General features: G+C 40.4%; 1 protein-coding gene across 1 annotated transcript in view; it reads right to left on the bottom strand.

The window, feature by feature from the left end:
• Window positions 1-12,083, bottom strand: part of LOC104513760 (ubiquitin carboxyl-terminal hydrolase 25-like) — a 53,639-nt gene that overhangs the window by 16,594 nt on the left and 24,962 nt on the right. Inside the window, 9 exon segments of the mRNA XM_010157218.1 lie at window positions 1,166-1,236; window positions 1,933-2,141; window positions 3,954-4,118; window positions 4,392-4,487; window positions 5,224-5,351; window positions 9,030-9,178; window positions 10,500-10,573; window positions 11,104-11,180; window positions 12,059-12,083. The exon segment at window positions 12,059-12,083 is cut by the window's right edge and continues 16 nt beyond it. Of these exon segments, the coding sequence (XP_010155520.1) occupies window positions 1,166-1,236; window positions 1,933-2,141; window positions 3,954-4,118; window positions 4,392-4,487; window positions 5,224-5,351; window positions 9,030-9,178; window positions 10,500-10,573; window positions 11,104-11,180; window positions 12,059-12,083 (994 nt within the window).

Genomic DNA, 12,083 nt, shown 5'->3' with positions numbered 1-12,083 from the left:
TATACAAATCTGCACCAGGACAAAGTGTTTTAATGAAGTAATCCCTTTTTCCATTGTAATGATTGCTAATATCTCCATCCTCCAGAGGTATTTTCTCCTCTAACACCTAAGCCAACACAGGTAGGCTATTTGGATGCGAGAGCAGCAAATTACTTCATTTTACTCTCAGATGACATGCAGCCTGTAGCCTTCAGCCTTCCTGTTATAACACAAGTATTAAGGAAAAAAAAAAATGCCTGCCAGTATCAAGCCTAAACAAAGCCATCTAGGCAACTCTGCCTGAAATCCTTAGCATCACAGTTCAGCTGCCAGGAACTATCACAAGCCACGTACAAAATGAAAACGTACCTCAAGGAAAACTGTAAGCTGAACAGATCTTACTTGGAAGGAAAATAGTTCATTTTACTAACATAAAGTAACAGAGGAAGTAATCCTTAACCTTAAAACCTGTCAAAGTGAGCAAACATGAGTGTGTGAACGTAAGAAATACCAGAGGAACCATGACTCCGTACCAAAGCATTCTAAAAACGCTGTTCAGACTACACAGCATGAGAATGTCCCTAAAAGGCAGCTTAGACTAACAGTCAAGGTTGTGACTGATACTAAATCTAGACAGAGTTTAAAAAAAAACAACACACAAAGAACAAACCACAAAAAAACCACACCCCACTGGCATTAACTACAAATTAAAATCAGGAACCTTGAATTCCCAAGTATTAGTATGGATGTTGCAATACACAATGGCAATTAAATATCAAAGTGTAAAAACAATAGTTTCTTGTGTTTAATTCTCTGCTACCTTAAAGACATAACACTACCCAGCAATAAGGTCAAATTGGGGTGACAAACTTTTATTGTGTTATACAAAAATCTAAACTTCTGCATTCAGGTGAAAAAAGCGGATCAGAGATAGAACATACTTGGGCTTTTCATCACAAAGTTGCTTAAACTTAAGTATGTCACCTGTAGAATACTGTAACGCTGTCTTTCATCTGACTGTGCATAATTAAAAGGTTTGCAAAACGCATTATGACTTTCCAATGACATTTCTCAAACCACTATACATAATTGTTGTATACTTGCTTGTTTTCAAGCATCTAAGAACTTTTATTAAAATAACAGAAAGGATATATTTTGAATTCTCCCATGCAGAAATTGTACTTACTTGGACCATTGTTTTGTCAGAGTACATCAATTCAATTGTCCTATGTATTCTAGATATACTTTCTTGTAAATCTAAAAGAAAAATAAAGAAAGAGGCCATAAGGCTGCGTAATTGCACACGGCTACATCTTTATTTTATCTCACTGAGCAGCAAACAAGGGTGCGTTTCACGTTTGGTGCATCTGTTTCTCTACCTACAGGCCAAACACTAAACCTTCTCAGATGCTAAAGCAGTGACTCATGATACACTGCTGCTTGTTTCCAGAGCCCAACCAAGCCCACCCCTGCCAGAACAACTACTTCCCTTGTTTCACCCAAAGCAACAGAACAGACCATAAGCTCCACCCACTCCAAAAAGCCTGTGCTTGGAAATTTGTGGAGTTTTCCCTCCTAAAAGGGGTCACTCTACCCCAACTCCCCCGCGGAGTGCCACCATCAGCACGGGCCCAGCCACTATCTCACTGACAGCTCAGGCACATCTGCAGAAACATTCTCCAGCATGGATCCCACCTCTGTTTCACTCTACTCCCCCAACACCACACACACACACCCCCGCACTGAAATCCCCATGTACGCTTCATTCAGCACCCAGTTTGCATCTTCAGTTTACAGTCCTCCAGCTCTAACTGACCTCCCTTCCTACGTGCTAGAGAGGAATTTAAAAGTACAAAACAACCAGCCCAACACACAGATGGACATTAAGGTGATTTCCCCCACTTCCACAAATCCTTTCCAACAGCAAAGGCATTCCCCGGCTTGTGGCACTACCTCTAGTGTCATTCTCTACTTCAGTCCTCCAGCGATGTAAACAGCCTTCTAGGACAGACAGCTCCTCCTCGGTGATGTGCCTTGGTGCCGGGTGCATTGGCAGATCAGGGGGGATTCGGGATTGTGTGAATGGTTTATGTATTACTGATCGTTGTACAGGAGATGTGCTTGGGACATCTGAAGATGAAGGCCCCTGCTGCTCTATTGTGCTGCATTCATTCAAAACATGAAATACAAAAATTGAATCATTATGTGTACAAACTAAAAGCTACACCCTAAAAATAAGCTTTTCATCTGAAAACAGACGTTTTAAAAGTAATAATTTCCTACAGTGCAATACAAGAAAGGTACCTACAATATCACTAAATAATCACTATGTCAGTTCTAAAAACTTTGTGGCGTACTACATGTTACCACAACTCTGGCTGCCATTGTCAAGGATAAAGGAATCAGAACTGGATCGGTCAAGGCACAGTTAGCTTTTCTTGAAATGCTATTCAACACTTCCAAATAACGTCATACAAGTAATCACTGTGATTTGAAATGTTTACTGCCAAACTGCACAGGAGGAAAAAAAAAAACTAATAATCACAGCAGCTTGTCTTATGGCCTACTGATCATAAAATCCGATAAATACAAGTTCTCTGTTTAACAGCTTCTTTGTGTGCCTTATGTCCAGCAGACTTTCTTCCAATCACCAACCTACAACTTAGGTTAACAAAACAGCAACAACGAAGGGACCTCTGACACTTAGGGCACACTGGAAATTCAGCACAAAACCTTCTAAACTTGTTCCAAACAAGACTGGTAATTCAAACAGCAAAGCTGCCACTTTAGGAGAATTCTGTAGGAGCAGCGGAATAGTGAAAATGAAAGCCTGTTACAGATTTTTCTCTTCCCATGAGTAAGACCACCTAACCATATGCATAACAGGAATCTGGAGATCTTTCTAGCAAGCCACTGACTTTTTACTTTGCATACAGCATCATGATACAGCCTGAGGAACCTGGATTCTTAAGTGGTTTAGACAGTCCTGAGAATGTTAAGAGGGGACAATGTCACTCCACATAACATGCTGCTGTGTTTCTACAGACTGACATAAAAGTCAGCATAGTTACATTTTTACAGAACAAACTTCCCATATAGGAGTTCGAACAAAGTATATTACCTTTGATATTGTATTTCATGCAAACAATGACAGCTTTTAAAAGTTTGTCTTACCAATCATCATGATTTCTACTGATATTCTATCAGTATAGCATTTGAAATCTTTCAAAGGCTTTAGACTCATTTACTTCACTTCTCTGAACAAAGTTAACCAACTCGACTGGACCAGAACCTAGAATCTTACTTTCCAAATTCAACAATAAAAGCTCTGTTATAAAGTGTTAGTGTCCACCTAGCCAAGTTCTATCCTAAGTTACACTCTATTAACTGCTGTTAATAGCTACTAGCTTCAATAATGATAAAAATAACATTATTGGACATTTATCTGCCTGATACTTCAGCTATTCTGTATTTAAGAAGTCAGAGTGCTAGGTTCCTGACAGTCTTGGTGAGAAATGTAAGCTGCAAAGTAGAAGAGGAGCTTACCAGGCAAAAATTAACAGATAAATTGTACACCAGAAACCTTAAAGCTCTGCAGCACATACATGCCGCCCAAACTCGGATGCTTAAACACCACGCTTGGGAAGCAGTGACCTCACCAGATATTGTGTCTACTTGGAATTGTAGGTGGAATTCTGCTTTGTTTGAAACTGGTAGTTCTTCGCCTAAAGACACTTCTATAAGCGCATAAGACAAACACAGATTATTAACATTTTATTTATTTAAATCTGTCCTGATGAAAAAGGCACCTAGGAAAAGAGCAGAAACTTTATGCTACAACCCTTAGGAGATGCTTAGCTGTATTAATCTGCTGACTGAAGCAGTTAAACTTCCTCCCCTCTCTCTCAGCAGCCAGGTTTGCACCGAGGGGACGACTGGCCTCTCGCCTTGGCAGAGCAGGAAGCAGCCCTTACCTGGGCAACGATGGCTGGGCCGGAAGTGTGCCGCTGGCAGGGGCACTAGCACCCAGGTCATCGACAGGAGACGTACACACCGGCTTGCTGGAGGCAAACTCCAAGGCATACTGCAGGACATCTACCAAGGGGAATCGTTTAGGACCAGAACCATAGCTTAAATATCTGTTAACCATAAAACGTATTAATGCCATGACTCACATACACAAAAAAAAAAAGTTTCTTTAGGTTGACTGCAGTTAACTAAAGCCAGCCTTTCCTAACATGTTTCATGCATCAGAATTACCGTGCTCATACACAGTTTCCAAGGAAAATAGTAAAAGAAAAGAGACACAGAAAGGAAATCTACAGCAAATAACTACACACAGTTCATAGCTGAAAGGAGTTATTCTATGGAGCCTGTAATATTATGTGCATTTACACAGTTATCTATAGTACCGTTCTAATCTCTGTTGTAAAACTGTGAGGTACTCTTTGAGTCTCTTGATTTCATCTCGTTTAATTCGCGTTATTTCTCTGTTTTTGTGCATATACCTGTAAAACATGAAATTTAGAAAGAAGCGTCAGCCCATAGCATCCCAACTCTGAAACTGAGGTCAATACCCATCAGTCATACCACTTAGTGCTAATAAAAACTCAACGCTCTCTAGACCCTACAAGATATCAAAGCAATAAAACAGAACTTAGAAGAAAATGGTAAACCCATTATGCCTTCACTCCCGCAACTTTCAGAGATGCTTTTTCCCCAGTGTCAAAAGCTCTGTTCATACCATGGGTGACAAACATGTATTAGAGAAAGCTTCTAAATTACGTGGCTAAAGTAGCAACCGTGTGACAATACTCCTGTTTCATTATTTAGGCTCACAAACAACATTCAGCATCCAACTGAAAGTTGTCATGGTATTTCAACTTCCGAAAATCCTCTTCAAACCATGCAGTCTGTCTGGAACATCATCAAATATCTGACTTCTCACCCTCTTTCCCAAATGGAGCCATAAACAGGGTGATTTTTTCAGAGCATTTTGCCTGTGTACACAACTACCAAGCAATAAATTAAAGACTGAAGTGCAAGCAGGTCTTGGCAGTTTGTCTTAAGTTATCTAGGTGTAACTTATGAAAGAGATGAAACCCATGAAAATTATAACTTTACTAGCTAGAACAGAAATTTACTGTGAATTAAGCCAGTATAAAGTGCACCAGCAACTTCACCAAACTCATGAGATTTAATTTATATCCACAGTAGGACTCTGTTGATAATATTATACTGTACCTGTCCAGATACAAAATTGGAGGAAATTCTAATTTGTTGTGTATCTTCTCTGGTCTCCCCAAAGCCTGATTAAACTCAAATCTTGATAGCTCAAAAGTTAAGACAGGAGGAAGCTCAGTGAACCAGTGCTGAACAAAAGAAAAACAGAAAACCCCAGAATGAATGCCTTCCAACAGCAGAACTTCAGTAATAATGGTACAGTACCTGCAGATCGACACAGCTATGGGAGAAATTGTTTTTTAAGGGGGTGGATCGGCATAAGCTTTCCCAAGTTCTCATCCTTCACCTTCACTGCAAACAGAGACCATTTGTCATCGTCAGAGCTTTCCAACTCATCTATCACTGCCTGTGTTAAAGCAGGGTGGGCAGGAAGGCTTCTTTCTTTCACATGCGCCTCGCTCGTACCAAAAGCCTCACCAACTGTCCTGTTCTCCTTTAACTCTCAAAGGCCACGGAGGGAGCTGTTTATACTGCATCAAGTGCTCTTCCCACCGTCTCCCTCAGACTCCAGGGTCTGACCCTTTTATTCCTCTGGTGTCACGTTTCTAACAACACCCTCTGAAGCAGGATCAGCGAGTACTTCCGGCTGAGTCAGACAAGCTCTATCAGCACTGTAAAGCTGACTTCTTCCTGAAATCTCCTCCATACTAACCACCTCTCCTGAAGTTTCTGCTTGTGTCTCTAATTGCTGCTAACCCATCCATGGGCCAACCCATCATCACTTTATCCCAGCTTTCTTTGAGTATTCAGCAGAGGTCTATCCTTAGTCCTCACGTCTTTCCTCACTTCATTTCTCAACTACCAGAGAAATTCAGCTCCAATTCCAGCATTAGAGTTCCCTTTTTCTCCTCACTCTGCAACACAAAACCTACAGTCTATCCATTTAATATGTTTTGGATGTCTATCAACTCAAACTTTCCCAATTGCTGCAGACACCACTGACACACATTTCTAATGTCAATGCCCACAGCCGGACATGGCATTTGACTCAGGGCTCGCTTCAAGTTCTCCTATCCGGCCAAATGTCTTGAACAGTCTTTCCAACCAATACCTCCAAGGCAGACTTTTCTCCCTCTGCTCATGGCTGAAGTTCTGGTCTAGCTTCTCGTCACTCCACACCTCAATGCAACGTTTCCTCTCTTCTCCTCTTGCCCAGCCTTAGCACACATGTCCTTGCCACATTAACGGATTTCCAGGATGCTGCTGAATTTTCCTAGTTCATCACCTTCAGCACCACTCCCCACATCTGTTACAAGCAAAATTAGCTGCCTTTCCTTTTATTCCCTACATCGGCCTCCTCTAACCACCTTTTCAGTTTTAAAGGAGACAATCAGGCTTCTCTCTAGCAGCAGCTTCGCACAGCCGTAAACTGCAAAGCTGAAGTCAGCAAAGCCACACTACAACCCTACCCCCTAAAACCCTTTTATTGCAAGGCTCCCAAACCCCTTAACGGTGACAGAGCTCCTGATGTGCTGAAGTTCATCAACCATGACGCTGACAAACGTTATCTCATTTCCCACACTCCTAACCTCCATCTTCTCTTGAATTTGGACTTAAGTTCCTTGGGACAGGGAATGTCTCTTTTCTGTATGTTAGGTTGATTGCCGACACCCTATTCCATGGCCGAGGCTTTTAGGCATTGTGGTAACAACAATAATAATGATGAGGATGATAATGAACAAGCAGCTAAATACACTAGAAGAGGCAATAGTGGGGACAAGGAAAAAAATATGGTACTTTCAGGATAAAACACATGCACCTACCACATTAATATTATTTGCTTAATGCTTTGATATCTAGCAGCTCAGATGAATGCCACAAAGTCTTTGACCAGCAGAGAGAGACGTAGTTTAAAAGACATTCAGTAGTTCCAAACCCTCCAATGTAACATCTTTGAGGCATTAAGTTTAAGCACCACTACTAACAGCAGCAACCACTACAAATAAGTAAGTTAAGGGAAATATAACCAATTTACTGGTAATAATGCAGTAATGTTTGTTTAGATTAGGACTTAACACATTACCTTTCTTGTATGGCCAATCTGTCACATGACTATTCCACTTCCATTTCCACATGCTAAGAAACCAAGCTGATTAAAACCCTGACAGTTTAGCAGAACTCACAGCTTAACACTCCAGACCCACACATGACTATCCTTCCGTTCCCCACGGTTTCCTGACAAGTTAAATAAAATAAATTTAAAAAAAAAAAAAAAAAAAGAAAAAAAAAAAAGAAAACCCCGAGTCTGACATTTCTAGTCAGGCGTTTATAACTGAACTGACATTTTATGCATGAATGCACACAGGTTCTAACTGCAAGACAACCTTCAATCTGCAAGATGAACAATACTGCTCTTGTAGTAGGTACATACAAGATTTCACCTTACATAAAGAAACTGAACTTTGGAACCAAGATGTTTGAGGGTTTTTTTCCTTCCAGTTATATTTCAGGAAACATGCTTATTGTAAGAAACCATTTCTACTTATGTTGGAATAAAAAAAAAAAAAGGAATTAACATCCTGTGAAAGAACACCACATCCTATAAGATGTGTAAATACATTGGAAAATGCTTGTTAATATTTGATTCAGCTGGTCCATATTTGATCAACAACAGCTGACCAGAAAAGGGACTGCTAAAGGGATGCTATAAAACTTCTGTTGACAGCACAAAATTAGAAAAACATCTTCATACTGGAGGATGATTTCAATGTGCGTCACTAAGCTTAGTAATTAAATGCCGTGTACATGTTGATATGATTAAAGGAAGCAAAATTTTGTAACTGGAAAAGATTGACATCAAGAAAGAAACTATACCTGAACTTTTTACTTAAGCAGAAAAAAAAAAAATCTCCTAAGATTTCACATCTTTAAAATAACTGTTCATGTTTCATTACAAGTGTGTAAAGAGAAAGTAGCTCAGCCTCTACTGGCAATGGGGACTCCCCTATTTCCACATCAACAACCAATAGGTAATTGGAGAGCCCTGCCAGACAAAAATGCCGGCATATACATGCATCCCAGCAGTAAGAGGGGACATTTCAGAGCACACCCTCTTGGTTCTACCACCACCATCAGTTCAACAACCTCTCTTCCTTAACCTGTGACTTCTGCACAAGAAATTCCATTTGTCATCCCAAGACCATACACTGCATGCCCCACTTCTTACTGGGACTCCAGCTGGATCCCTCCATGCTCTGACATTTGGCATCCTCCTGCTCTAGCAAGAGCTCTCCTGGGAGGAACAGCAGCCCATACAGCAAGTATTGTCTGTCCACCACCTCGAGCAAAGAGAAGGAGAATTGCCCACTGCAGGGGGCAAAGAGGAGAATGCTGGGAAATGCCAGTGAAAAGGGGAGAGGGGAGAAGGGTAGGGTGCTGAGGAGTTACAAGACACAGGCACAGAGAAATGACAACAGTGCCTCAAAGCAACGGTCAAACGCAGTTGCTGTTTACAGCGTGACACAGGGCAGCAAGTCTGTCGGAGCAGTGGTCAGCTACCACACAACATGATGCCCATGACCTCTATGGAGATCAAATATCAGCAACAGGTGGGAACCAGACTGTGCCAATCACTAAGCACTTCATTGTGGCAGCTGTTAATACACCTGAATTTTGTATGTTATGAAAAATACAAAAAGATGATACTCTGGATACTCCAAGAGATACACAACCCCCTCCCAGATTACCAATTACAACAGATGTCAGAACTGCACAGCAGCAGTTCACAAACAACCATGAACCCCAGTGCAAAATAGAGGGTACTACAACACCCCACCAAGAGAAACCCGCAGGAGCACTTAACTCACCTCCTGACCAGACTTGGCAGAGTTTTCTGAATGGAGAGATTCAATTTCCCCTTCAATCATTGCAGCTTCTAGGCACTCATGCAGATCCTTAAAGCCATTAACCTGGAGTGGATACTGGCCAAACATTTCCGTGTTTTCAAATTTTTTACCTTCACATAAGAAATTGAACAGTTAAGGTTTTAGGAACAAACATTTACCTGTAAAATAACCCCTAACAATCCTAAGTCACCTGACCTAGTCTAGTGAACAATAGCCGCATTTTCTTATCAAACAACTCAATTATTTGTATGAAAACAAGTTACTTGAAAAGGTTGCTTGAATATTGAAAGTTACTGTATTTTCCTCTTCAGCCCATCTTCCATGATTTTTTTTCGGAATATACTGAGGATAAGCTAAACTTAAAAATGACTTGGCACCACACATGTATCGAGGTTTTATGCACATAAATCAAAGTCCTCCTCCTGCAAATAGTAGCTCAGTAATACAACCCTACATTGTATCAGCAAAGCCAGTGGAATTGCTGGTATGAAACAGCCCTTTCTACAAGCACATTTTGCAAAAATAAACCATAAAAGAGAACATTCATGATTTCTGTCCTGAGAACAAGACCATAACTTGGCAACAGTGTATAAAGATGCAAGCCCCAACATGAGGAGAAATATGGGTGACAAGTGATTTGAACCTACAATTTCAATTTATTTCATCCTTAAGTCCATAACGAGTTGTCTTACATCCGCCAGTTTCTTTTCATCAGTTTGGTTTTTACATATCATCTCCATTAAGATGAGAACGTAAGGCATGAATGGAAACGTAAGCAGAATTTAAAGGAGCAAGAATGCTAGCTAGGAGCAAGGAATCTGTAGAATGGTTTTGAAATCTGACAACAAATCATTAGATACACTATTCCAGGCTGTCAGGAGTCATCCACTCTCAGGATATGGACAGAATCACCAACTTTCACAACTGCTGGCCTCCTGGAAATAGAGAATGCTGCAGTCCTGTGGCTCTACTAACTATATGCAGGTAAGATAAAGAGAAGCTTGTTGAAGTGTCTCTTCCTTCTCAGTACTCTGTCCAGCGCCACACTTGAGCAGGTTTCCACTGACTTGTTTTCAAACTGTGCTTTTAAGAGGGTGAGCTATCCATACCAGAAACTGTGCAAAAGAAAATGCAGTAACTGAAATTTTAAATTGCTCATACTCATCTCACCCTAACTCCTACCGCACTGATGTACATGCACTCAGCTCCTGAAAATGATCCAAATGGTCTTTCTGGACCACTGCACCTCACTACATTTACCTTCAGTCTCATATTCTCAGGACATACTTTTTGTTGCACACTGAACGCATGTTCTCCAAAGGTACTTCTGCAGAAGCAGTTAAAATGCTACAACTGCATCATTCACCTGCAAACTTCAACAAGCACTGAACAGACTCGAGCATGTAAGGCCAAGTAAATTCGGATGCATACCTTCAAGTACTCCTACTGCTAGAAACCGTCCATAAAACAGCTCCACCATTGGGTTCTTTGGTTTCTCTCCCTCCCTGAAAGCAGAAAGCACGTTAGTTCAAAAAATCACACACAAAGCTGGGAACTTGCATAAAAACTATGAGCAGAATATTCTGAATTCATTATGGAAATGCTGCCTATTTTACTCAGTTACTGTTCATTAAGTTTTACACTTTCCGCTAATGACAATAACAATGATTCACATATTTTCAATGGTAAGTATATTCTGAAAATTAGGTTTCAGAAGCGCTTCGTTCTAGGAAAATTTATGTAAATCAGATTCAATTCGTGAGTGGTGAAATTGTACAACACCCTTGTAAAAACTGTTTCCTGACACACTCTAGAAACAATTATGTGTTCAAAAGACAGTTTACAGATCTTTGCTTATACAAACGATGCGTATTTACTTCTGAGAAGTATACTGAGCATTTAGATGAGAAAAAGCAAACCAAACAACCAAAAATCCACTTCTCACTGTATGGCTGAAAAAGATCCAACTGAGTTGGATACAGAGCTGGCTGGGGGGGGGTTTTGGGAGGGGATGGGAGGGAGGGCAGAATCTTACCTCTCTTCTTCAGCTTTAATTTGGAAGGCATCTTCTAGCCAATCTAATAATTTGTGTGTAAATTCACTAACATCTTGCTGTTGAAAGATATAAAATGATCAGGATATGTTCACATATGGAACAGAACACAATGAAACGTCACCTTACAGGATCAGTATAGCGGTTTTCACACCCACACAAAAGCCCCAAAATCGTACTATGTCCAAGACTATACCATGATTGGGTTTTTATGAGTGTCTCTTAGAGCCCACTTAAGGCTCTGGTGTTCCTCAGCCATGCTGTCCTGTGATCCTTATTACTTGGGCTCAGCTTTCATGCCATGCTAGTCCAAAGGCATCTCATGAATCCCATTGTTCAAACCTTTTGGTATCTAACAAGTGGTGACTAATATTACTTTCAACGAGCACTAAATTCAGCATGCTGCTGTAACTGAACACCTCATGTGGGAAAAACAAAGCATCTGTAGAAACAAAACGTTTCTTCAAAAAGCAAAATCTACCCACTGTGATTTAGGCAAGAACCCTGAAATATGACTACTGGGACACTCCAGACAAATATCTACACAAATAGTACACTAGGGCTGTACCAGCCCTGCATGTACTGGAAAACCAGAAGAATAAAGCTCCTTCAAAAACCACAGACTTTGAAGGGCAGCTAAACCCTAAAAGCAAGCATGTGGAGCTATTACTCAGTTTCTAAAAGAACACAAAGAAAGTGTACTGAATAAAATAGTCACGCTGCCTGGAATATTATTTTTAAGTATTATTATTAATTTTTTAAATAAAAGTGACTAGAGATCACATAATGTTAGAGAAAAAGCTCAAAGACTGATCATTAGAACTTTATTTTCTGTGGACACTTTGAACTTTTATTGTCCATTTTAAGTACTTCCTATTTCCCAGATGACCACATGAAAATGTGCATAAGCTTGAGTAAGAAAATACACAGAAATTACCTGTTGGGAATCATTTGATTTAAAA

This window comes from Eurypyga helias, unplaced genomic scaffold (assembly GCF_000690775.1).
Source record: "Eurypyga helias isolate BGI_N326 unplaced genomic scaffold, ASM69077v1 scaffold28228, whole genome shotgun sequence".
Lineage (NCBI taxonomy): Eukaryota > Metazoa > Chordata > Aves > Eurypygiformes > Eurypygidae > Eurypyga > Eurypyga helias.
Note: the sequence above shows the minus strand (reverse complement) of the source record. Positions and strands in the feature narration are given on the sequence as shown.